Source organism: Microtus oregoni, unplaced genomic scaffold (assembly GCF_018167655.1).
Source record: "Microtus oregoni isolate MIOR12 unplaced genomic scaffold, Mior012 000037F_ref0000500, whole genome shotgun sequence".
Classification (NCBI taxonomy): domain Eukaryota; kingdom Metazoa; phylum Chordata; class Mammalia; order Rodentia; family Cricetidae; genus Microtus; species Microtus oregoni.
In genome coordinates, this window is record NW_024543096.1 from 23,493,993 (window position 1) to 23,521,903 (window position 27,911).

Consider the following 27,911-nt stretch of genomic DNA (forward strand, 5'->3'; position numbering starts at 1 on the left):
GCCCGGAGGTCGTATGCCAGACTGAACATCTTTTCTCTTTCCATGTTCTGAGATGTAGGAACAATAGACACACCTTGAAAGCCCTGCGCTGTATAAACTTGTGTGAATTCGTCTTTTGGGGTGCAGGTGGTAGGAAGAGACAGCGTCATCAGGTCAGCTTGACTTCTTACACTTACAATAGGGCGGTGTGAGCAGCAAAAGCCACCATTATCTATTTATCAATGCCAAGCAAATTTAACAGAACTAACGTTCGTAGACGCGATCAAGAAATACGCTTTCAGCCAGGCGGTGGTGGCACACGCCTTTAATCCCAGCACTCGGGAGGCAAAGGCAGGCGGATCTCTGTGAGTTCAAGGCCAGCCTGGTCTACAAGAGCTAGTTCCAGGACAGGAACCAAAAGCTACGGAGAAACCCTGTCTCGAAAAATAAAAAAAAAATAAAATAAATAAAAAAAAGAAATACGCTTTCTCTTTGCCTTTACTAAGCAACATCTGATGTGTAGCGTCCCTGTTCTTGCAATTGTGGAAGTTGCGGCTGGCTAGGTCCCCATCAAACAAGGTATGTATTTGTTAATTATTTCACTGAGTTCCTTAAACTTCCATTCTAACCTTTTTTTTTCTTGATGCTTTCCTATCATTCATGACTCAAAGAGACTTAGAGAGCGACTGGATGGTGGAATCAGAGAATTTAAAAGAATAACTGAAACTCTGTCTATTCTTCGTTCTGAATGCGTTGGCTGGTTCTATTTTCATAATAATGTTAAGATTAAAGCATCTTCTATACATTAAAACTTACATGTTTTCACCAAAAGGTAAAGTGCGTGTCCCCAGAGGGCCCTTAATATAGTGCTTATATCTCTTCTGTGTGAAATTCGAATCCAGATTTGATTCCAACAAACGGGTCTCTCTTTAAAACTGGTTGCCTAGAGACAAATTCTCCGTGTTCAAGGAGAGAGGTTACCCATTTTTTTCCCCCTAGAAGATAAGCTTGAGAAACAATTGAGATTTTCTAACAGAGTCCTCCCACCCTCTTTTGTGACCGAAGCGGTGAAGCATAAGACCTCCAACTGGCTGAGTGGCTACTTCAGTAGCAGCCCGGGCGCGAAAGGGAACCCAGACTTGGCCCGGGCTGGTGGGAAAGGCGAGTCTGGTTCTAAACACCTGAACCGGGTCCCTAGAATTGATGTCGAGACCCCCAGAAAACCCATAATCATCTCGGGGCGATCTCAGGTGCAGGGGATTTTTTGTTCATCTACATCCACACGCACCCATCCCTCCCAACTCAAGGCATCTTTTCTTCCACAAGTTGTAACCCCCAAATGAGGCCACCTCGCCCCTTTCCCTCTGCCACCTAGAGTCAGGATCAGGTATGGAAACCGACCTTCCACTCCCCCTGTCTCCGGCTTTTCTTAAAGTAACCAGGGTACGTGCTCAAATCTGCCCCAGGGTGTGCGCCCCCAACTTGCCCCGCAGCGTGACCCCCAGGCCCGTGGGGCGCTGGGCATCCCGCGCCGCACGCTCCACCCTCCGCGCGGTTCCGTCAGCTAGCCCAACCCCCGGCCCGCCTCCGGCTCGCTCCATGCGCCCCACCCCTGGCCCGCCGCGCTCGGCCCCGCTCGCCCCTCCTCTGCGTCCGACCGCCCGGTCGCTGGGCGGCTCCCGCGGCTCCCGGGGCTCCAGCCGCAGCCCCTCCTGTCTCCATGGCGACGCGGCGTCCCAGGCTCGCAGCTCGGAACCCAGCGCCGGCGGCGAGCGGGTCTGGCCCTCCTGGTCAACCCTTCGAGGGATCTCTTTGGCAGGGTCGCCAGCGGGTAAGCATCGCCGCGGTGACTGCGAGTAATTTCCTGGTGTCCCCGCTAGTGGCGGGACCCAGCCCGCACCTCCGACGGCGCCTAACCCCGAAAACTTCTCTAACACTGCAGGTTGGGGCTCTGGAGCCCCACGGCTGCCGAGGCACCGCCCGAGAAGGTAAGGATGTTTAGCTGAGAGGAGGGGAGGTCTGCCTGGGTGTACGTATCTCACCCTGCGGCCCGAAGGAAAACTGTCACCTTCCATCGCGGGGCCTGGAAACAATTTAATGATTTATAAGGATGAGCATTCCCTGACTTGCTCTTCCTGATCGCTCAAGAGAAGGGTCAAAATCCAGTCTGGATGGCTTGGTCTGTCCAAAAAAATCAAGAGTTTGACGTTTGACTCCTTGAACCGCACTCCTTTGAACTCCTGTACCGCACACCAATAGGATTTCAACAGTATCTAGTGCAGTAACACCGGTAGCGTAGGTGAAGGTGTTTGTTCTTGCCCCCAAGAAAACTGCTTTTTAAAAAGGAGATCTGAAAAAGATACTTTATTTTTTTAATTTATTTATTTATTAAAGATTTCTGTCTCTTCCCCGCCACCGCCTCCCATTTCCCTCCCCCTCCCCCAATCAAGTCCCCCTCCCTCATCAGCCCAAAGAGCAATCAGGGTTCCCTGCCCTGTGGGAAGTCCAAGGACCACCCACCTCCATCCAGGTCTAGTAAGGTGAGCATCCAAACTGCCTAGGCTCCCACAAAGCCAGTATGTGCAGTAGGATCAAAAACCCATTGCCATTGATCTTGAGTTCTCAGTAGTCCTCATTGTCCGCTATATTCAGTGAGTCAGGTTTTATCCCAGGCTTTTTCAGACCCAGGCCAGCTGGCTGAAAAAGATACTTTAAATACTTTAATTATCCTAAAACTCAATGTCAGTGACTTGCGAACACCACACACACACACACACACACACACACACACACACACGTTTTTATTTTTGTTTTAATCTCCAGAAAACAACCTCAACAGAAATGATCTTTAACTGCCGAGTTTCCAGAACTAAATCCCAACATTTTCCTAGGAACCCCCACTGCACCTGCTCCAGAATTCCAGTCTCTCATCCGTCTTCATTTGAAAGCTACATGCCTTAACTGTGCTCTCTGCTTCCATGTCCAAACAGTCTGGGGTTTCAAGTAGAACTGGTTTTCATTTCCCAGGTTTCAGGACTGTGTGTACAGAGCCAGGCCATGCATAATGAAAGCACTAGGACTTATTGGGGTGGTTGACTTCTAGTGGCAGTTAAGTTCCCTTGTTCTGTGTGTTTACCCGTACAGGAGCCCACGGGGTGAGCGAGTGGTTACCTTGTATCATCATTTTTTACTTCAATGAGCTGAATTACACAGAGGTTAAGGAATTGACTCAAAATTACAAGATCTGTTGAGATTTGAACATAGGTTGCCTCCAGCAAGCCCCTGTCCTGCCAAGGAGGGATTAAGGGGTGGACCATCATTTTATATGGATTTGACGCTGTACAGTGAAGTGTGCCTTGGTTGTGTTATGCTTCCCCCCACTAGCCAATCCTTCTTCACCACAGTCTACACCACAATCCACACCACAGCCTACACCACAGTCTACACCACAATCCACACCACAGTCTACACCACAGTCTACACCACAGCCTACACCACAGTCTACACCACAATCCACACCACAGCCTACACCACAGTCTACACCACAATCCACACCACAGTCTACACCACAGTCTACACCACAGCCTACACCACAGTCTACACCACAATCCACACCACAATCCACACCACAGTCTACTCATCCATTCTCTGTCAATCAGAACACAAGGATGTTTATGAAAACAAATAGAAAAAAAAAGAGCAAGATAGTTGCATAAATACAATAGAGGAAAAATGTTATACCTTCCACCATTACAAGAGAAACCTAAAACAATATTTGGGAATTTGACCCTTCAGCGTTAGCAGCTCAGTTGATAAATAGCTGTTTGGACTTTGCAGTCCACGTGGGACCTGCGTGGCCCCACTGGCTGCTACTTAGTGACATTGGCCTAGATGTGTCTGTTGTGAGATACCTTACATCCATTTTGGGGTACTGAGTCTTTTGGGTACCATCAGTTTGAGGTAACCACATTCCACAGGCTTAGTTCCTGTACATGACTTCATGGCTACTATGGTGAACAGCTCAACTCTAGTTGGCATGTTGTGGTCCTACCCATTCAGCAATTGCTTGCTGAGCAGCAGCTTCCATGATACAGAGCTCACTAGGCCCTAGAAATGGGCAAATCCCCAAAGTCCGTTCTCTCACAGAACTCCCAGCTAGCGAGACCGCGAGTGCATATAAGTGAATGAAACTGCCATGACCTCATATTTGGCTTCATGGGAGACCTCTTTTCTTTTTATCTTTAACATTTTTCTTTTTTCTTTCTTTTTTGTTTTGTTTTTTGAGACAGTACTCATAGGTAGCCCAGGTTAGCCTGGCACTGACAGTCAAGGTACTTTTGCCTTGGCTTACTGAGGTTGTTGGCATGTACCACCATACCCAGTCACGCTCATTTGTTTGTTTGATGGAGCTTGGCTCCAGTCCAATCAGTACCTGATGCCTTTAAACAGATGTAAATACAAAACTTATGACTGAGAAATAGTTTCTTTGTCACTCTCTCTGTTCCTCTCTCACACCAAAGACTGAACACATGGTCTTGCGTATGCTAGGCAAATGACCAACCACTGAGCATTTTTGTTTGAGACAGATGTGAAGTTGTCCAGGCTAGCTTTGAACTTAGCTGTGTAGCCCAGGCTGACCTGGAACTTGGCCTTTCTCCTTCCTCCCTCAGTCCTCCTACAATTACAGGTATATTGCCACTGTTCTGGGCTAAGAGCCAGTTCTCAGGGACCTTCCTCTATGGTTGTGGTCATTTCTGAATTCTCTAGCCAAATCTCCATATTGGTAGGTATTATATATTAATTCTGCTCCCCATCTGCTTTGAGAATGTTCATAACATCCAGGATTGATTCTATCCTTGGCATCTCTTGGTCCATGTAGATGATGCAATCCAATGCAATTCTGTTTATAGATGTAGGCAGTGAATCACCATGGTTGGCCAGCATCTTCTCTGAACTCTTTATCTTGTCTTCTTGCCTCTGTTTTCTCTCAGATTTACCCTCCACCAAATTTCTGGGGTCAATTTAATCTTTGGGTCTTCTTCAAAGCCTTAAATTTGGTTTACCTCCCCCAGTACTTATAGCCCTGACTCCTTAGCATGTACCAATTAATGGCTTCTATACTTTGTCCCCAAATACATCTCTAACTTCTTCTGTAGACTTGCTGACACTGAGTTGGACTCCAGCTTTGTTAATGTCACCTTTACAGTGGTATCCTATGGGGAAGATCCAATCTTACAATGTTACAAACTTGTGGTTGGGAGTCTTTTGATTTGTTCCATGTTGGCAGGTGGACTTAATGCTTCTTACTTGACATGCCCAGAGGCTATGCTAATTCTGCTACTCAGGCTTTTATTATAGGGTACCAGGTAGGATAGCAAGAAATAAGAGCCATAGTAGTCAAATCTTTTGGTTTCAAACAGCAACAACAGACCCCTCACAACTCAGACTTGTTTCAGAAAAAGTGAGAAATTAACTGTCCTGCCCATGGGAGGGACAGAGATTGAGGGGAAATTGGGACTCAGCCAGCATTAAAGATGTATGTGTATGCCTCTTAACTGTGTTCATCCTGTCTCTCCCTTTCTCTCCCTTTCTCCTATCCCTCCCTTCTGTTCCCTCTCTTTCTCCCTCTCCTCTGATCTCTCTTCTCTCACTCCTCATCTCTCAACCCGGAGTTCTAGACTCACATTTTCCCAACTTTATGACAATCCTAGTTGGAAAGCCTCAGAGGAATTTTGTGAGGAGTTAAGCTTGGATCACAGGTACACTACTTGGGCCTGTCACTGTTAGCTTCTGAGTCACCGCCATGGGTGTCTTAGTTAGGGTTACTATTACTGTGTTGGAAAACCATGACCAAATCAACTCAGGGAAGAAAGGGTTTACCTGGCTTATACTTCCACATCTCAGTCCATTGCAGAGGTAAGTCAGGGCAGGAACTCAAACAGGGCAGGAACCCAGAGGCAGGAATTGATGGAGAGGCCATGGAGGGGTGCTGTTTCCTGGTTTGCTCAGCCTGCTTCCTTATAGCACCCAGGATCACCAACCCAGGGGTGGCACCAACCACAATGGACTGGGTCCGCCCAAATAAATCACTAATTAAGAAAGAAAATGTCCTCCAGGCTTGCCTGCAGCCTGATCATATGGAGCAGTTTTCTTAGTTGTTCTCTCCTCTTAGGTGACTTTAGCTTGTGTCAGGTTGACATAAAACTATCCAGCACAGTTGGACAGCCAAGCAGCTAGATTCGGGGGCAGACACTATGTAGTACATTGTTTATGGATGCTTGTAGGAAACAGAGTTACGAACGGAATGCAAGAGACGGATCGTGGCACTGGAGGGTGATTTAGGGGCCGTTCTCCTCCTCAGTCTTTCCACTTCTGCCTCCACGGCAAGTGGACCCTTCTTGGATATCACTTCTTATTCACGTGTTTAAAGGAGTTTGATTGATCTTGGTCTTCACTATTATCTTGGTTTGGACAGTATAGAAAATTACATGGTAGCCCTTCAGAAACCTTGGGTACAAAGCTCTGAAGCCTGGACTGGAAGGGAGACACTGTTTCTGCCTTGAGAGGCTGAGGTTACTTGGGGCTTCCACTTTAATTTCACCCATGTTGAACATTACAGCTTTCTCCATGGGCCAGAGATCTTTGTTAATACGTATCGGTACTTTAGGGCTGAGGTGGCTTTGTAAGTTAATTGTCTTCAAAGCTAGCCTGTTTGTCTCAATCACAGCTTCCATTTTGCTCCTCCCAAAACAATCTTAGCCCAAAGGACATGTCCCCAGCTTTTCTTTTAGATAAAGCTTGAAGGTTTTGGTAGCAGTGTCTCTCCTATGTGCCAGGCTCCGTGTTAAACCCTGTCTTGCTGGGTGGTGGTGGCACACACCTTTAATCCCAGCACTCGGAGGGCAGAGGCAGGTGGATCTCTGTGAGTTCGAGGCCAGCCTGGTCTACAAGAGCTAGTTCCAGGACAGGCGCCAAAGCTACAGAGAAACTCTATCTTGAAAAACCAAAAAACAACCAAAAAAAAAAAAAAAAACTAGTTTACCCAACTTCATCATCACAGTGACCCAGAGAAGTCAGCCTGAACTGAACCTTAAAGGAATGAAGTCACTTTCCAAACTGACCTGAGTAGGTGGCAGACAAGCTTTGAATCTGGTCTCTGACCAGGAGCCCTGCCCCTGGTCAGTGTCACTGACCCCTAAGGAATCAGTGCTAGGATGGGAGATGGCAAGTGGACATCTCTTGGGGAATGGAGCTGATGGACCGAGGAGAGTCTGGGTCTGTCTGTCCTCGTTTCCCTTCACCACAGAAATGGGAAGAGAAGGAACGGTTTGCCTGATTGTGCATCCCAGTAAGGACTGCAGTCCATGCAGATCTGAAGCTGGAGATGTCAGGGAGGCTCTAACTGCGAGGCTCGTGCTCGGCCCGTCTTACCAGCGTGTCCACAGGACAGTAGCCATCTGTGGAGCCCATTTAGGAAAATCATTTATCATACCTTGATTTTTCACAACTGGCTTCCCTCAAAAGATGTCTTGCTTTCTGGTACACTGTAGCTCTCTATCAACTCTGCAACAGAGAATTAAGTTAGTAACATATTTAATATCTGGCTTGGTCAGGGTTCCCAGAATGCAAAGCCGGGGTGAAAGGGTAAACATTTCTGCTTTGCTCAAGAATGAGAGTCTGTGTGAGAGAGACAATTGGAGAGCAAGCAATCCCAACTAATGACCTTTGCTTTGCTGTCTACAGTCTTGGCCCTGAATTTTGTATTCCAGAAATCCCCAGGTATGTAATAATAACCATTCTAAAAGTCTCATTTGAGTGCTGGGCATGGTGCCACACAGCTGTAATCCCAGCACTTGGGAGGCAGGTGGATCTCTGTGAATTCAAAACCAGCTTGGTCCGTGTTGGGAGTTCCGGGTCAGTCAGAGCTACTAAAATGAGGCCCTGCCTGCTCTGGGATGTGGAGCCAAGTGGGGAAATGAGTGAATTGTTAACATATTCTGTAATTAAGTGTGACCTTTTCCATAAGTGAAAAATACAATTAAATGAAATGTGTCTAGACATTTAAAGGGCTCCATTATGGGGAAAACCAATTATATAACTAAGTAACTTAGAAAGCACCAAAACCTCAGAGAAAACATTCAACTTCTAAGTATTAGTACATGCATGTCATGTGAAGATTTATGAGGAAAATTTACAATGTATCATTAGATAAAATAAAAGGTCAATTTGTACTTTTAAATGAGACATGTTATTAAATAGTTGAATAACACCTAATATTTAAATAACATTTAAATATTCAGACAATCAGTGAAATTCCATATCCTTCCACCTTCCTCTGGCTCCCTGCTCTAAAGGGTGTCCTTCCTGGCCCCAGCAAACTGGACTGTGGCAGCGACTGACTTATGTACCCTGTTCTAGTTTGTTGAAGCTGGGGAGAGAAATATAAATGCGAACTGAATGAAGTTACAATTTCCAGGGTCAGCTCAGTGGGAAGGATGTCCTAGGCCTACTACTGAATGTATTTTAATCTAGACCCAGAGTTCAAGATAATGAACCGCAAAGGTAGCATCCCTAGAGGACTGTCCGGCACATCGCCACTGCCCCGTGCAGAATCCTTTCTGCAGCTCTGTCTACATGCTCACCAAGGAGAGATAAGAAAGTTGGTTTCTCTACACCAGTGCTTCTCAACCTTCCTAATGCTGCGACCCTTTAGTACAGTTCCTCAAGTTGTGGAGACCCCAACCATGTAAATTATTTTCATTGCTACTTCATAACTGTACCGTTGGGGATCATAATGTGTTTTCCAATGGTCTTAGGGGACCCCTGTGGAAGGGTCGTTCAGTCCCCCTAAGGGGTCGCTACCCACAGGTTGAGAACTGCTGCTCTAGCCTTTCTACCTTCATCCCTTACCCTGGCTGGGTCCGTGCTCCACGGCCTGCTGACAGGTCTGTGCTTTGCTTCATTTGTGGGTACACTCAAACAAGTATTCAGAAATTTGCAAAGTGAATATCTTGTTCCTTTGTTTTGCAGAAACTACGTAGACAAGAAAGATGTTGTAAAGGTAAAGGGTGCGGGGCTGGGATGCAGCTCAGCTGGTACAGTGCTTGCCTAGCATGGCAAACGGGAAAGCCCCTTCCATCCCCAACCTCCATGAACTGGGCAAGGTAGCACAAGCTGGGCTTACTTGCCCTGTGCATTTTTGGTTGTGTGCCTGCTCTTTTGATGGCTAACCCATTTCTCCACCTCAGTCCTAACACTTGGGAGGTGAAAGTAAAAAGATCAGAAGTTCAAGGTCATCTGTGGCTACACGATAAGTTCAAGGCCAGCCCTGGATTCTTAAATATGACTTGTCTCAAAAAAAAAATAGGTAAAATGTATACTGCTGAAGGTTTTGTTCTTGTTTTTGGTTTTATTTTTAGAATGCTTTGGGTCAGCTTTACCATCAATTTATAAAGTTTAAAAATAATTGGCTTTAGTATATATTACACAATAGAAATATTTACACAAAGGCTCTTGTTATATTTTTTCCAAATACTTCAAACTGAAATAACAGTGATAATTCTAGTTTTTCTTCTCACTTCTATTTTAGGCATCAAAAAGCAGACCGAATGGCACATTGCTAGTGTTTGACCCAAAGGGTAAGTGATTTATTTCTTAGAATGTGTTTGACCATGATCTTACTCTGAATATTAGTTAAGAAGAATATTGAAGTGGTTGAATGTGGTTGTATTACTAAATATTAAAACCCTGTGTTATGTATCTTTCAAAAAAAACTTAACTATTTTTCAATTAAAAATTTATGTTAGAAATAAAACTGTTGAAAAAAATAAAAAATATTTTTTTTCTTCTCTTTCAGAAAAAGTGATGATTGACCCAAATAAAACAGTGCCACAGTAAGAAAATGTCTTTGGTCTTGCCATTTAAGTAATTAGACGTAGATAATGCAAACCGGTTGTCACCTAATTAAACTTGTGAAGGCAGACATGCGGGAATGGGATCAGCTGTCACTTGAGTGGAGAAATATTTAAAATGAAAACTGACTGAGACAGAAGTGAAATAGGCAGTACTCTCTTCTGCCCGATGCTTAAATGAGTGTTTTCTGGCTACACTTCCCACTGTTCTTCTGTTCTTTTGGTTTTGTTTTGTTTTGTTTGTTTTTTGAGACGGAGCTTTGGATACTGTCTTGGAACTCACTCTGTAGACCAGGCTGGCCTCAAACTCACAGAGATCCACCTGCCTCTGCCTCCCGGGAGTGTCAGGATTAAAGGCTTGAGCCACCAACTCCCAGAAATACTGCCTCCTTCTTTAAAACATCCCTGTGAGTAGTTACTTTAAAATTAGTATTCTCAGCTGGGCTGTGGTGGTGCACGCCTTTATTCCCAGCACTCGGGAGGCAGAGGCAGGTGAATCCCTGTGAGTTCGAGGCCAGCCTGGTCTACAAGAGCTAGTTTCAGGACAGTTAGGACTGTTACACAGGGAAACCCTGTCTTGAAAAACCAAAAAAAAAAAAAAATTTAGTATTCTCAGCTCATTTAATGTACATTATTAGTCCTACATAAAAAATAAATAAATCATCTTGAATAGTTGAAGAAGCTGGTGTTTGAAAGTCACGGAGGAGTAGATCAGTCAAATTGTTGACTGAGATCCTGCTCCGTTCATAGGATCTAATACTTGGTTAAAGTACTTCATGATACTATCTGGAGGGAAATATAATATGTAGATAAAGCTGTGGGCCACTTCCCGCCACCTGACTTCTAGCTGCTGGCTAGCTTTACCCAAAATAATTACATGGAAACTGTATTCTTTTAAACACTGCTTGGCCCATTAGCTCTAGCCTCTTACTGGCTAATTCTCACATCTTGATTAACCCATTTCTAATAATCTGTGTAGCTCCACAAGGTGGTGGCCTCCTGGGAAGGATCTTAACCTGCGTCCATCTTGGAGAGGAGAGCTATAGCATCTGTCTCACTTCCCTTCTTCCTCCCAGCATTCTGTTCTGTCTGCTCCACCTACCTAATTTTCTGTCCTATCAGGCCAAGCAGTTTTCTTTATTAACTAACCAATGAAACTACAGATAGACAGATGATCCTCATACATCAATAATATTTGTTCTGTGAATAAATATTGTAATTAAATAAATAAATAAAGTTTGAATGTTGACCTTAAAACAAATTCCTAGGGCTGGAGAGCTGGCTCAGCAGTTAAGAACCTCTTCCATGGTGGCTCACAAACATCTGTAACTCTAGTCTCAGGGAATCCAACAGCCTCTTCTGGCCTTTTAGGGCACTGCATACATATGGTACAGACTCTTGCAGGCAAAGCACCCATACACATAAACTAAAATGAAAAGCAAAAGGTGCCTGTGCCAACCCTGATCCCTCAGTTGAGTTCTCAAGACTCACATGGTCGAAGGAGAGAAATCTCTCCCAGGAATTCATATGAATCAGTGGGTTCTCCACCTTCCTGAGGGTACAGTCCCTCCATACAGTTCCTTATGCTGTGGTGACTCCAACCATAAAATTATTTTCGCTGCGACTTCATAACTGTAATTTTTCCCCTGTTCTGAATGGTAATGCAAATATCTGATATGCACATATAGATATCTGACATACATATGCAAATATATGATATATACATGCAAATATATGATATACACATGCAAATATATGATATATATGCAAATATATGATGTGCATATGCAAATAACCAATATACATATGGCCCACTAAGACCCCTGTGATAGGGTTGTTCAGCCTCCTAGGGGTCTTGGCCGCAGCTTGAGAATCATTGATACACACACACACATACACACACACACACACACACTCACGCATGAATATAAACATAGTTCTTGGGAGCTGCAGGTAGATTGTCTATCATTCCCAAAGTCCTGCTTCATTTTGAATCCTATTGGCCAAGAAGAATTCTACTCCATGCAACATATATTTTACTTCCATACTGTAATATCTAAAATATCCATCTTCGGTTTTGTTGCAAACTTTATACATCCTATAAATAAACCTAAAAAAAAAAAAAACAAAAAACATGAGCTGGGCATGGTGGTGCACACCTTTAATCCCAGCCCTCAGGAAGCAGAGCCAGGCAGATCTCTGAGTTTGAAGCCAGCCTGATCCACAGAGTGAGTTCTAGGACAGCCAAGGCTAATCAGAGAAATTCTTGTCTCTACAAAAATAGCAACAACAATAAAAAACAAACAAAAAACCAAACTTGTGTATATGTAGTGAGTGACACGAGCCACGTGTGTGAAGGTCAGGAGACCATTCAGCTAGGAGTTGAGTGTCTCCTTCTGTCATGTAGGTCCTGGGACTTAAAATCAGATCATCAGGCTTGGCAGCTTGGGGCTTCCTCAGCTGTGCCACCTCAGCACCCTGTATATTTTGTATCAAAGAGAAAATAATATGTAACAGAACAATATTAGAGGACTTACATTTGTTTCAAATTAAGGTTACAGTCCACCAGGAAAAAAAGCCTATAGAAAGTATTTCTGTCTCCAGGCACATAATTCTAGCCTGTTGTTACATAGTTGAAAGCATACTCAAAAAGCGTGAGATGTGATGTGCAGTCGTAATGGAGGTTAGCGGGTCATCTATTGGTAGAAATAAGTGAGAGCTGTGTCCTGGAACCCTGCTACATCGGTTGCTTTTCTTGGTACTGTGACAAAATAAATACCTGACAAACAACTTGAGTAAAAGGGATTTATTCTGTATCACATCATGGCCAGAAAGGATGCCCCACAGGGGCATGAGGTGGCTAGGCACGCTTGGGGCAGTCAGGTGGTGAACGCCATGCTAGCTTGCTTTCTCCTTTTCATTAAGCCCTGAGATCCAGCCCTTGTAATGGTGCTGCTCATATTTAATAACTCTTTCTACCTCAGGGAACTCAAATCTATAAACTCCCTCATAAGTGAGCCCCAAGCACTGTCTCCCAGGTGATCTAGAGCTTGTCAGATTGACAGTCTAGAGATTGGGTGCCTTGGGGCCGGTGTGTCTGTAGATGGCAGTCAATGTTCATAGACATGGTGAGCAGGGGTGAGACTCGGGGGTGATCCATATCCCGAGGGAGACGCAGCTCAGGAGGTCATTGCAGCTTGGACCCAGACAGAAAAGCAGAGGGGCAAGTCCCTCCAGCCCCATTCTACCTTTTGCAAGAGCAACATGGTCAGGACCTCCTGTGCCCATTCAGGGACAAGAGCAAGGCTGATCAATTCAGCCAGTGAGCTTTACAGATGTGTGGCGTGACCACCCCAGGCCCCTTACCCAAGGTGAGGGTAAAAGGGGTTAGTGTTTGAAGACAAGTCATAGTAAAATGGAAAACTGCAGGAACCATAGCTCAGAGGATTAACTCATGCAAAGTCAGTGACTTTCACAGTGGGCTTCTCATCCACTTCCATCCCATGCTGACTCCACCCACTGACTGGCAGGTCTGATTTGGTTAAGTAAAGACCCCACTTGTGGTAGGTTAGAGACAACTGTCTCTCTTCTTTCCCTTGTCTTCTCTTCTGTACCAGCTAAGGGAAAATGGCTGCCGCCAACTCACAGTTCTTTGGCCAACGTTGAAGAAACTGTATCCCTGGGGGGTTGTTCCAGAATGGCGGTAGGCTGAACAGCCTTTTCTAAAATGAATGCTAAGCTGCGCTTTTTCCTTTCTGCTTCACTTTTAAGATGCCTTGGACGAAGACCAAGATTGGCAAGCAAGCTTTATAGTTCCCCAACAGAGATCTCCCTGGGAATAGCTAATACATTCTCAGCAAAGTAAGATTTATTAAATAACTTTTGGGTTTGACCCATGGTTGATTCATATAAATTATTTAGGACAAAATTTAAATTGTAAGTTTTCTGATAGTACTACTAATAACAACTGGGAACATCTCCTAAATAGGCAGATATTAATTGTTATTAATTATTAATGTTATTTATTATATAAATAAGCTAAGAAAAATGCTAAAACTTAGGATATCTACCCTCAGTCATAACCACTTGCTTTGTAGTTTGAGGCTGGCCTCAAACTCACCGAGATCCTCCTGCCTCTGCCTCCTGAGTGCTAGGATTAAAGGTGTGCACCAGCACCTCCTCGCTAGTGCATAACTTTTTTGTTTGATTTGTTTTTTGAGACAAGGTCTCTCTGTGTAGTCCTGCCTGTCTTGAATCTTACTTTGTAGACCAGGCTGGCCTCTGCCTCCCAAATGCTGGAAATAAAGGCACATGTACCACCATGCCTGGCTTGATGGCACATAACATTTCATTGTGTATCTGCACCATGTATTTTCTTTACCTACTCATCTTGTCTTAGTTAGGTTTACTACTGCTGTGATGAAACACCATGACCAAAGAAACTTAGGAAAGAAAATGTTTAGTTAAAGGCTTGCTTACAATTTCAGAGGGTGAGCCCATGACCATTATGGGGGTAGGATAGCAGCAGGCAGGCCAGGATGGCACTGAACCTGTAGCTGGGAGCTCATATCTGGTCCACAGGTTGCAGGCAGAGAGCAAGCAAGGCTGGGCTTAGCATGGGCTTTACAAACCTCAAAGTCCATCTTCAGTAGCACACCTCCTCTACCAAGGCCACACCTACTAACCCTTCTCAAACAGTTGCGCTAACTGGGAGCCAGACATTCAAACATGCGATTCTATGGGAGCCATTCCTATTCAAACCGCCACATACCCATTGATGACTATTAGACTGTTCCCACTCTCTGACTGTGGTGAATAGTGCAATAACAAACATTTATGTTGAGTATCTCTAGGGTATGATGGTTTAGAATTATCAGAATGAACGAACAGGGTAGCTTAGTCCTAGGAAATAAAGGCTCCACTCTTACCTTTTCTAAGGAATATAGCAAGCTGGTCAACCCAGTTGTAAAGTCGTAACCCCAGGGCTAGCAAGAGGAACAGAAAGTAAAAAGGAGATTAGCACACAGCCTGATTTCTTGAGTTTGGGCCCTTGTGGTGAAGGGTAGCTGTCCTCTCACCTCCACATACAAGCCATGAAATATGCCAACATACATAGTACATGCAAAGAGAGAAATAAAGAAGGAAAGAGAGAAGAAATGAAGAGAGAGAAAAGAAGAAAAGAAAAACAGAACCCAAGATAGCTGACTGTTCTGAGGTCAGTGTTTGAAGGAGCAAAGCCACCACAATTTGAGGGCAAAATAACACTTTATCTTTTTGTGTTTTTCCATGCAATTTTTTCTTTGAAGTTTGAGAACAAGACACACTGGAAGATTCTTAATCCCTCTGAAAAGGGATTTGGGTTATTTTTCCACAAGCGTAGGCGTGCTTCTCTGGGAATGAACACTGTATCCAGAATGGCTTTGTGTTCATGTGCTGTTTATTGGCTTGCAGTTTCAGATGTAAAAGCTCAAAGAGGCTGTTTTAGGCTGTGGGGTGAACATGAGTGTTGGAACCTCACTAAAAGTACAGCACTTGGCAAGAGCACACATCTATTTATACTTTTTTTTTTTGAAAGCCATTCAAGGCCAGTTTCCTTAAATGGCTTTATGTCTCCACGTCACAATGATTTCCTAAGTGGTGCTCTCACATGCTCTGGGTTGGAACTCTGCAAAGATTCTAGGAATTGTTGCACAATAATGAGTGCCAAGCAGAAATAGTTTTTTATCAGCAATGAAAATTATACTTTTCTAAAGAGCCAGCATTCTATTTAAATCCATATTTGGTATATTATGATTTTCTTTGAAACATAGTTGGCACGTGTGTGTGTGTGTGTGTGTGTGTGTGTGTGTTATGAACTCTGACGAGCTGTTGCACTATCTGCTTTGACGGTTAGGAAAGAACCCTGTGCAAAGAAGACTGAAGATAAAGTCTCTTCAAAAAGTCCTGAAAGCAGACCATCCTCAAGGAGTGTTGAAAATAAGGATGTCTTAACAAATCGGCAGTCTGACCTGTGGTTATCCTCCTTCCTTAAAGAAACTGCAGGTAACAAATAGCATGTCTTGGGCTGGAGAGATGGCTCAGTGAGTAAGAGCATTGGCTGCTCTTCCAGAGGACCCGGGTTCAATTCCCAGCACCCACCGGGCAGCTCACAAGTCCAGTTTCAGGGGATCTGACACCTTCACGCCAATAAAGTTAAGTAAATTATAAAAAATAATATTAAAAAATCAAAATAAATAGCATGTCTTACTGGGCTGAATAATTGTGGCTTCTGTTCTAGCCCAACTGTCCATGATCTTTTGGACATGAGTTGACAACACTGTCACTCTGAGGCAGGTCAAAGGAAGCAGTAATTGTTCAAACTCACATACCCGGTTATTTGATATACATTCAGATAGGCATCTGTGGATATGTATGATGATCACTACAGGGTATTAGACCCTAGAATAGATTAAAACACTATGACAGCTTACCAAGCCAGAGTGCTAGGTACCAGCTTAAAAATCTGGATACAAATAAAAAAAATCTGGATACAGTTGTCAAGGCAGACACTGACATTTCTCTTAGGAAGTCACATTCTACAGGAAGATAGTTCTTAAAAAGTAAGTGTTTATCGGTTGAAGAATAGAAACAGAAGATGTGGCTTACTTATAGAAAGGAATAGCTTGGACATTAAAAATAAATGAAATTATGTCATTTACAATGCGGATGGAACTGGAGATCTCTATATTAAATGAAACAAACCAGGCAGAGAGACAGTGCCACACCCTCATCATGGGATGAGTAGTTAAGACTGGAGGAGGGGTTACCACACGCTGGGAAGAGGAGGGAGAAAGGAGGGCTGAGGAAAAACTCAGCACAGGTTAGAGATAGGAGTCTGATGTGTTGTTAAACAGTTGGGTGGCTGGAAGCCAGGAAAATGATCTCAAAAAACTTAGCCTGATGGGGTTCATGTAGCCGTAAGGAAGTGATGTGTCTCATGCATTGAAACATTATGGTACTCATGAATACGTTGTGTGTGTGTGTGTGTGTGTGTGTGTGTGTGTGTGTGTGTGTGTGTGTAAGTCAAGGTTTCTCTGGGTAGCCCAGACTGTCCTGGGACTTGTTCTGTAAACCAGGTTGGCTTCAAACTCAGAGATCTGCCTCTGAATGCAGGGATTAAAGGCATGCACCACCATGGTCAGCTGAATGCTATCTTTATCAATCACTATAAATAAAAGTTTTGAACAGCAGTGTGAAACACCAACTTGAAAGACAATTTGAGGCTGTAGGAGGGGCCACCCAGGAGAGAATCCTCTGGACTGGGAGATTTGGGAACTTGTGCACTACCCTGTGTGTGCAGTGAATGAGCCCGTCCCTGTGATGTCGCAGGATGTTCTTGGTCACCCATTATGACCTTCCTCTGATGACATCAGTATGGTGAGGTGGTGCAGAGACCAGGCGTGCTCTAGAGGTTCAGGAGGTTACAATTCCATGGAGACTGTGGATGAGAAAAAAACAGGTAGATGGGTACCTTCAAAAGAGCTAGTGTCGTGTTTCAGGCTGACATGTTTGGCTTGGAGTTGGTTTTACTTTATCTTTTTTTTTTCTGGTCTGTATTTTTCCAGCCTGTCTTCTTTGGTGCTCTTCTCTGAAAACCATCTTTTTCTTTCCTATAAAGTGTTTTTATGTCATTTAGAGTACCTCATGGCCATGGTCTCATCAATGAAGAGACCCCACAGACATTTCGAGAAGGGACTGGGTCTAACTAGTTCAGTCTGAAAGTATGAAAGACTACACAAAGCCAAAGGGGTACCCCACAGTGCTTCCCATGGGATGGAGGGCACATTAGAAGAAACAAAGTGAAATATTCTTCACAATTGCCATAATACTGCATCTTAATGCATTTCAGGAAAGATTAATGTAGAACATGGTATTAGTTCTAGCCGATACTCTTGACTGACTCCTAGACCAAGTGGGGTTGCTACATGAACTTAAATAGAGGTTGTTTCACCTTTTTGTCCTATTTGCTCATCAGTAAATAGGAATAGAAACACTACCCAGATGGAGGTGGCTCAGTGGTTAAGAGCACTGGCTGCTTTTGCAGAGGACCCAGGTTCAATTCCCAGCACCCATGTGGCAGCTCACAACTGTCTATAATTCCAGTTCTAGAGGACCCAACACCCTCTCACAGATATGAATGTAGATGAAACACCCGTGCACATAAAATAAAATAAAATAAAATAAAATAAAATAAAATAAAAGGAACCATCTTAAAGAACAACAAAATTTATAAAGCAAGAAGGAAAACACTGCCTGTCTCCCTGGGATGTTTAGAGAGATAAGTGAGCTGATACGTGTACAGAGGTGGGCAGTAATGGTGGGTTTGTGCGCTGATTGTCTTTTATTAATATATTGGTTTCACAGATGCTAATAGGATCTGGTTCAGTTTAACACCTTGGTTATGTGTGCTCTGTTTAAGATGAAGTGGACAAGGATACAATCCTTGCAAAGCAAGAGAAAATCAGTGAGTATTGCCTTGACGACATCGAGGAGAAGTTGTCGGATTCGACAGATGGCGATGGTGACGATGACACCAACAATGAAGATGACGAAGGCACCCCTAAAAAGGAGACTCGTGCCCCGCTAGAGTTGATGGCAGAAGTAAGTTTTTTGGTTTGGGTTTCTGTAGGGTTTCTTTCTGTAGCTCTGGATCAAGTCTTGGAACTCACGCTATAGACCAGGCTGGCCTCGAACTAATAGAGATCTGCCTGCCTCTGCCTCCTGAGTGCTAAGATTAAAGGCGTGCACCACCACCGCCCGGCCAGCAGAAGTAAGTTTTTGTGTGTGTATTATAACTGAAAACATACAAATATCAGAATAATTAAACAGGATACTACGTTATTAGATAGAGTAAATGAATTAGTATATATTAATTATTTAAAAATTAGACTATTTCTTTGAGGACCATTTCTCCCTAAACCTGGCTCTAGGTGTGTGTGGGGAGATAGAGACAGGATGTACTTTATCCTGCATGTCAGCTCCGTGGTGGAGCATGTGCTCAGTCTGCAAAAGGCCCTGAACTGACCTCTGCTCCCAACTCCCAGCAAATAAAGACTATTTAGTGCCAAAGGGGGAAAGGAATCACAAATTGTGGGTTTTTTTTTTCTTAGTTTCTGGATAATCTCAATACATATATGTAGTGACATTTCATTTGTATTTTAATAAATAAAGCTTGCCTGAAGACCAGACAGTAAAACAGCATCACTGGTCAGCCTTGTAGACCAGGCAGTGAAGACACACACCTTTCATCCCAGTAGCCACACTAGTTTCCATGGAAACCGGGAAGTAGTGGTGCACACCTTTAATCCCAGCACTAGAGAGGAATATGAAATGGGAGAAGACAGCTCTCAGTGTCTCATTCTGAGATTCCTGGAGGCAGGATCGCCATTTCTGACTGAGGTAGAGATAAGTGCCAGTGGCTGGCTGTTTTTCTTTTTCTTTTTTTTTTTTTTAGGTTTTCTGAGACAGGCTTTCTCTGTAGCTTTGGAGCCTGCCTTGGAACTAGCTCCAGTAGACCATGCTGGCCTCAAACTCACAGAGATCCACCTGTTTCTGTCTCTGGGTTTTTTGTTAATCAGGCTATGTATATGCACATAAATGCTCATTTCTATCTTAAATACCTGAAAAAAAATTCTGGCTGATTGGACAGAAGCATCGGCCTCTTGTAGATGATCTGGGTCTGGTTTCCAGCACCCACATGGCTGCTCATATCCACCCATAACTCCAGTTCTAGAGTGATGCCCTCTTCTGACCTCCATGGGCATGCGTGTGGTACCTATATACCTGCGGCAAAATGCTTATGCACATGAAATATTTTTTTAAAAAATACATGAAAATGTTAAAAAATAATTACATCTTTAGGTAGTGGAAGTATTTTCAATGAGGTACAAAGTATAAATTATAAAATTATAAAACAGTAGAAGGAAAACGATGCTGCCTTGGCAGTGCCGGTAGATGCCGAGCTACATAGTGTTCATCCACAGTTCTTCTGCCTGTCTTTAAAGATTTACTTGTGTGTGTGTGTGTGTGTGTGTGTGTGTGTGTGTGTGCGCGCATGCGCGTGCGCGCGCCGCATGCTTTCATGTGTTCATGTGAACCACACATGAATGTCCTCAGGTCAGAAGAGGAACTGGAGTTACAGATTGTCATGAACCATGATACAGGTAGTAGCAACAGAACCTGGGTCTTCTTAAGAGCAGCAAGTGCTATTAACTGCCCAGCCATCTCTCTGGCCCCCATGGTTTGTTTTAAACTCCTAGTATGACATTATGGTCTGCACTGGCAGAGGGAAGCTGACCCTGAACCAGAGAAATATGTAAACAGCGAGACCAATGTGATGTCAGTTGAATCAACCTCTCCATTCTCGGGCTCCTAAGTAACGCACAGACCTTGTAGCTAGGCAACAGGACTGGGCTCTCTCACCAAGCTCCATCACACGGCTTCAGATACACACCTGGGTGGAGAGATGGCTCAGTGGTTAAGAACATTTCCTGCTCTTCCAGAGGATGGGTAATTTGGTTCCCAGCCCACACACCAGGTAGCTCACAACTGCCTGTAACTCCAGCTCCACAGAATCCAACGCCCTCTCTGACCTCTGCAGGCATCTGCACACACAGCTGGCATGTATTCACACAGACACATACACACATATATGTGAATAAAAATAAAGATAATTAAGTATAAAAATATCTAAGTGTGGTTAGTTGACTGGCTGCAGACTCACTCATGGAGAAATGTATAAATGTTAAAAACAGAATAACTGCCAGGAGGTGGCACACACCTTTAACCCCAGCACTCAGAAGAAGAGGCAGGAGGATTTCTCTGAGTTCAAGGCCAACCTGGTCTACAAAATCTTGAGCCCTGCCCCCCCCAGTCAGAATAACTAATCATTAATTAGTATTTTTAGGGTGTGTATTATAATTGACATGCAAATTCTGTCTTGAAACCACTTTCTGACAAATTTGTTTTTTAGTTCCTGAGAGCAGAAATGGGCCGAGACTACCAGCTGGCCAAAAAGTTATGTCAGATGAGTAAGTACAAAACGCTCACCTTCTCCGGCATCCCTTTGTTTCTAGAAACAGATCCCACAGTACGAAGATGGCTTGACCATCCCAGTCTAGTGAACTCTCTGCCAACGTCTCAGGGATCCCTTAGGATAAATGAGTTCAGTTATCTAGGGACTCACTGGGACTTCTAGGATACTACTTTGTGTATTAAATCAAAGTACATTAATAGACCGGTTGCTAACCTGGAAAAGAGACTCATGACTGGGGAGGCAGTAAATCACTTTATGCCCCTGGTTTCAGAGACGCACCAGGTGGGACGGGAGTCAACATTAGCTGAACCTGTGTTTATCCCACCAATGTCCAGCCCTGCTTGTGTGCCAGGCACTGTGTGAGACCCTGGAAAGTCAGCAGGCAACTGAAACCAGCCCCACAGTCAGGTCTAGTGCTGGACAGAAAAGAAACTAGTAGGTAAATTGTGTGCCAGGAATGATGGGTGCCCTAGCTGCTGGCTCCTCTTTTCCTGAGTCTCCAGTTGCAAGCAAAAAATAAAATATAAAAATAAATGGTGCCCAATGTGTGTCTTACACTCAGCTCTGAGTTTTAAATTTTAGTTCTGTGCCTTGTTTTGGGCATTTTCTATTGACCTGTTTTTTTTTTCTTTTTCTTTCTTTTTTTTTTTTTTACTTACCCTCCTTCCCTGTGTCCAGTCTGCTGTTATAACTATCCAGGGAGTGAGCCAAGTGGTGGTGTCACACTCCTTTAATCCCAGAATTTGGGAGACAGAGACAGGCAGGTTTCCATGAGTTTGAGGCTACCCTGGTCTACAAAACAAGTTCCAGAACAGCCAGGGCTGTTACAAGATAAACCGGTCTTGAAAACTACAAAAAAACAAAATAAACTATTCAGGGAGTGAGTTTCAGAGATTCTGTTTTCCAACATTAGAATGTTTCTTTAATGATTTGGGAAGATACCAGCCAGCTCTTACCTTGTACTTAATGTATTCCCAACCATTCTGACCACCTTCCCTTCTCTTTTCTCTTCTTCTTCTCTTCTCTTCCTTTTCTTTTCCTCTTCTCTTCTCTTCTCTTCTCTTCTCTCTTCTCTAATCAAGTCTCTCTACATAGCCTTCTGTCCTGTACTCACTACATAGACCAGGCTGGCCATGCAGATAAGGCTGGCCCCACCTTTTCTTCTAATATGGCAGTCATGGTTATTTTAAAAGTTAAAAATAGCAACCCTATTCCTCACTGATACTGAGACCCAAAACGGTGACTGTGATGGCCTTCAGTGAACACCTAGCCCAGGGTGGGAGTGTCCCCTCCCTGACACAGCACTTCACTGCTGGCTAAAGTGGCTTCATGACCCTGTTAGCACTGCATGGTTTGCATTGGAGGTGGTGCGCTTTATTAATTCTCGCAAACACTTTTGACCTTTTGTGTCTTTCAAGTAAAATGTTGGGTGCCCCACACAGAATTTCCCATCAGGAATCCAGTGTGTTCAAACACAGACCCATGCCCATGCTAGCACATCCTCTACAGCTGAGCTTGCCTGGCCCCCAGCCCTCCCATTCTGTAAAGGAGCTGAAGCAGGAGGTAGGTGGCTGGCTTGGCACGACTCACAGTGACGGTGGCACAGGAGAGCAGGAGCCCAAGCCTCTTCCTCTAGTGTCCTCCTCCTCCCCGGGGGTGGGGGGAGGATAGAAGTGAGCGATTCTGCTTCTCTCACTCAAACTCCATGGATTTCTTATGGAGCCCAGATTGGGGGAAAGAATACTTTTTTAAAAATTTCTGTACCCATCAGTCATTCCAGAAGGCCTGACTGAAGCTTGCACACTCTCGGCACCAGTATGACATCCATCAGGTGGTTCTGACCAACACCCTGGCAGTGGTTGGCACAGATGGTAGGCGTTCTGTACGGTGCTGCTGGCCTGCCTCACCTGTCCACTGGGCTGAAAAAGTTTAAACTGATCTGTGTTCATGGGATTATATCCTCATGGAATTCCCTCCTCCCTGTCCTCTCCCCTTTCTTTCCCTCCTTCCTGCACCGGTGTGTTGAACACATGTTCTACCCTGACAAGCTGGAAAGAGCCCGGGGATTCAGGCTCATTCACCTTCCCATCTAGGCTCACCCATTTACACTGCTCACATACCTGTCTCCTAGCCCGTATTACTTCTGTCTGGGCATAGCGTGGTCTGCTTCCTGTCCCTCCGTCTATACGCATTTACTCTGGCATTTAGGGGGCTCCTGCTATGATACACACCTGAGTGGGGGTATAGCTGTGCTTTCTGCTTTAATTCTCCCATGCTGAGGAACAGAGAGACACAGCCCACTGCTTCACCGCCCCAGCCCCTCAGTCAAAAGAAGGCCCCCACTGAAAGTTAGCCATTCTCTACCCTAGAGCCATTCTTTTTAAATAATATTAATGACAATAACATCTAATACTTATTAATTGTTCTGCCATTCGCCAAGCCCTGATTCACACTCCTAAAGTAATCAGTATGGTAAACATCACAAGGAGCCTGAAGCGCAGGCTTGAAATACTGAAACAGGACCCCGAAGCATTCCTGTAGGGGGCTCTTGCTTTCCCAGGTGCTCAGATGGCTCCAGGTTAGTAAACAGTCTCTAACACAAAATGCCAGAAATTTCCATCAGCTCGTCACAGACCCTCTCAGTCACTCTGGGAATAAGGATCACTAGAGCATGAACTAGGTACCGCTGGCCAAGCTTAAAGCTGCTTCCATTCCTTCGCTCTCTGGAAACTGACAGCTGGAGCAGCCAGGCTGAACCCCGGGGATAGCTCGCCTCATATCTGATCCCGTGAGATAATCCCAATTCCAACAGGAAACTTCCTAAATTGTTTTAAGACTTGTTAACCTGTTCTGCCAAAACGAGTCCACTGTCAAAGACATTTGGGAACCCACAGTCTGGATCTGTGAATATTTCTCTGTGTCCTGCGGTTCCTCCTCCCTGTAAACGGGACCTCCTTAACTGTATTTGACCTAGTCTGTCAAATGGATGTGTCCAGGGCAAATCAGACCCTGCTCTGCAAAGAGGCTTTGCCTCACAGAAGTAATTTAGGCTAATGATAAGCACATCTAGTCTAACTTAAAATACAGAAATAAGCATTTTGACAAGAAAGCATTGGTTCTGAAGACCCCTAAAGTCCTTGAAAGGAGCTTCTGAGCGGGCACATAGTCCGACTCAGACTGATGAGAATTGTTAATCACCTTTAGTGATGTCAGGAATAGTCACTGGCATGGTGAATTGAGGCAGACGCCTGGGGATGATTTCCTGTGAGTCAGTGGAGTCTCGAACCATCCACCCTTCTCAGACAGGCAAATGAATAATAGCACGCTTGGTGTTTCAGTGCCCCCTGGGGGCCGCTAAGATAACTGCAAGAGAGGGAAGTGGGTGTGTGGAAAGAAACCGGAATACTCCTCAAGGCAGGTGGAAAAGAGGAGAACGGTCTGCAGGGTTTTGAAAAGAAAGGGTGACCTCGAAATGAAACTCTGGCCTCTAGGGTACTGGTAGCATATCAACAGGCCCCTGGAAAGTAGTTCAAAGGAAGTAACACAGTTACAGCAAGGATCAGCAAAGGGGAAGATCATAGATAGATAGATAGATAGATAGATAGATAGATAGATAGATAGGTAGATAGATAGGTAGATAAGGGCTGTGGAGAGGGGAGAGCATTGAAGAGGGCAGGGTTGGGGTAGAGACTACGGGTAAAAATTGTCAGAAGAGAAAGAAAGTATAGTTTCCCTGTTTGGAACAGTGGCGTGTCTGTCGTGGAAGAGTTTGTACAAAGAAGAAAACTTGACTCTTTTGGGATAGATGGGACCTTTATGTAGACTCTGTCGTGCAGACCCTGGGCGGATGAGATTGGGAGGGGAAGCAGACCTCTAAGGACATTGTCTTTGCATCACCCAAGTCTCCGAATTTGGAGACTGTTGCCCTTTGGAGAATTTGATTCTCCAAGTCCTTCCATCGCCGGCCTGGGAAAGAGGCAGCGCTGAGGAGGTTAAGCTCTTTGGCTGGAAGGTGGGAAACACCAGGAGCGTCATTTCCCCTACAAAACACCAAGTGTAAGTGGAGTTTCCTTTGTGCTCAGATGTGCCAGGGGTAGGATTGTGGAAGTTCTCGGGGTTTGGGGGTTTTGTTGTTGTGTTTGTTTTGCGTTGTCTGCTCTGATTGACAGCTTCAGTCTGTCTCTAAGGGGCTGCTTGCTCAAACACTAGATATTAATGACATACATTCTGTTCTCTATTTTCAGTCCTAATCTACGAACCAGAAAATCCTGTGGCCAAGGAATTTTTCTCACTTCTTGAAGAAATATTGCTAAAGGGTAATTTTAAAATTTGAACTTTATTTTTTTCCTCATAGAACTGTAAACCACGTTTTAAAAAAAAACGTTACGAGAGATTGTGAAAATATTTCTTAAGGAAATGTTAAGGAATGTCTAAATCAGTGGTTTCCAGCTTTCCTAATGCTGTGACCCTTTAATACAGTTCCTCATGTTGTGGTGACCCCCACCCATGAAATCATATTCATTGCTATTTCATAATTGTAATTTTATTATAAATTGTAATGTAAATATCTGATATGTAACCCCCGTAAAAGGGTTGTTCAGCCTGTCTTTTTAAGGATCTCATTGCTGATAGTAGAAGTTATTTTGACAGATCTGTGTTTGAAGTTCATTTTGAACCCGCAAACATCTCCCTGCTAATCAACATAAATACATTGACAGTCTTGTTCTATTCTGATCCGACCCCAAATTAAGCTCAATTTTTATATTCCTCAAAATGCGTATTTTGTGGTAGAGGGAGTTGAGCTGTAAGGGTTTTGGGAGGGTGGGCGCACTGGGAAGCATCATGAGTGTCTCTCCTTCGTGCGGCAGAGAAAGCTCAGAAGCAGAAGGACGAGGAGGAGGACAGTGAAGAGGGCAGCAGCAGCGAGAGCGAGGCCGAGAGCAGCGAGGAAGGGAGTGAGGACAGCTCGGACGAGTGTGAAGACGGGTCCTGAGGGCGCTGCTGTGGAGAGTTATTTTCACGAGTGTATGCCATGCGGATGAAAATATAAAGGAGAGAGCTACTGTGCAGACTAACTGTGGTTTCTTCGGTACAGAGTTCCAGCGATCTGCACTCTTAGTTGGAGCTCCTCGCTCCGTGTTCAGGCTTAGACCAAGACACGTCACTTAGCAAGGGAAGGAGGGAGGAAATATGACATCCTGGGAGCATAGCGCACGCCCCACACTTATTTAATCTTACAACCCCAAGTAATATGTTACCATCCCCATTTTACAGGTGGGAAAAGTGAGGCACGGGGAGAGTAAATAGTTTCTCTAGTGAGAGTCACCTGTTTGTAGGGTCTGGATTTGCCTCTGTGACCTCATGGCTCCACAGCTGGGCTTTCAGTCCCCTTTCAATGACTGCCCCATCAAACTTTAACAAAGAAGTCATCTGTCCATGTCACAGATCTGGAGATCTCATCTCCTCTCTGGCAGAGAAACAACAGTGTGTGTGTGTGTGTGTGTGTGTGTGTGTGTGTGTGTGTGTGTCACAAAAGAGGCCATGATTTTAGGAGGGAACAAGGCAGGTGTGGTAGTTTGAATGTCACTGGACCCCATGATCTCATAGAGGGTGGCACTACTAGGAGGCGTGGCTTTGGTGGAGTGGGTGTGGCCTTGTTGGAAGAAGTGTGTCGCTGTGGGGGTGGGTTTTGAGGTTTCCTATGCTCAGGATACCTCCAAAGGTCTCAGTTGAATTCCTGCTGCCTGCAAGATGTAGGACTCTCAGCTGTTCCCCCAGCACCACCTCTGCCTGCATGCCGCCATGCTCCCTGCCACGGTGATAATGGACTGAACCTCTGAGATGTAATCAAACCACCCCAATTAGATTTGTTTTTCCTTCTTAAGAGTTGCCATGGGTCATTGTGTCTTTCCACAGCAATAGCAACCCTAACGAAGGCAGCAGAGCACATGGGGATTGTAGGGAGGAATGGGAAGAGGGAAAGTGAGTTGGTGATTATATTTTAATTTTAAAATTGTTCTAAATTTAAAATATATTTTACATTTTTTAATGGAGGTTGGAGAGAGGGCTTAGTAATTAAGAGTCATGGATGCTCTTCCAGAGGAACCAGGCTTAGTGCCCAGCACCCACACCTGAGCTTACAATTATAGCTTCAGACTCCTGTGATCTGTGCTGGCTACTCTGATGTCAACTTGACACAGCTATAGTCATCGAAAGGAATGAAACCTCAATTGGAAAGTTGCAATCTTAAGACTAAGCTGTAGGCAGACTTTTAGGGCATTTTTTTTCGTTAGTAGTGTGGGAGGGCCCTGGGCTTGTGGTCCCAGGTACTAGAGACTGAGCAAGCCAAAGCAAGCCAAGTAGCTGCATTTCTTGGTGGCCTCTGCATCAGCTCCTACCTCCAGCCGACTGTCTTCGATTATGGACTGTGATATGGACATGTAAGCAAAATAAACCCTTTCCTCTCCAAGTTGCCTTTGGTTATGGTGTTTCATCACAATAGTAACCTTGACAAATATGAGATCTGATTTCTTCAGACACCAGGCACCATGTGGTAGGTTCATATATGCATAGATGCATGTATGCGGGCAAAATACTAATAAAATAAATCTTTAAAAATTAAAAAAAAACTCACAGGGTATTAGCTGGCATTGCGGTACATACCCACAACCCCAGTTCTAAGGAGGTAAAGGCAGGAGGATGAGGAGTTTGAGGGCATGAGACCCTGTCAAAAAAATACGACATTTTGAAATGAACATAGCTAAGGAAGTAAAAGACCTCCACAATGAAAACTGAATAAATATACACACAGGCATGTATGTATACACACATATGCATATATACATCACACACTGACACCACACAAACATAAAAGTTAACTATGTGTGAACGTGCGTGCTTGCCAAAGTTTCGGTCTGTAGCCCAGTCTGGTCTTGAACTTACATTAA

At 44.4% G+C, this 27,911-nt stretch overlaps 1 protein-coding gene across 2 annotated transcripts; it reads left to right on the forward strand.

The window, feature by feature from the left end:
• The first annotated feature begins 1,368 nt into the window (after nt 1-1,368).
• Erich2 (glutamate rich 2) lies at nt 1,369-27,425 on the forward strand. Of its 2 annotated transcripts, XM_041631605.1 has the most exons (12): nt 1,369-1,810; nt 1,922-1,967; nt 7,723-7,758; nt 9,010-9,040; nt 9,569-9,617; nt 9,836-9,872; nt 13,662-13,751; nt 15,784-15,932; nt 18,349-18,530; nt 20,902-20,959; nt 25,209-25,280; nt 25,833-27,425. In XM_041631605.1, the coding sequence occupies exons 1-12, from the start codon at nt 1,369-1,371 to the stop codon at nt 25,955-25,957; spliced, it is 1,317 nt and encodes a 438-aa protein (XP_041487539.1). In that variant the 3' UTR covers nt 25,958-27,425. The 2 variants fall into 2 exon arrangements, with proteins under 2 accessions (XP_041487539.1, XP_041487540.1); XM_041631606.1 differs by lacking the exons at nt 1,369-1,810; nt 7,723-7,758 and having other exon boundaries at nt 1,928-1,967.
• The last annotated feature ends 486 nt before the right edge of the window (nt 27,426-27,911 follow it).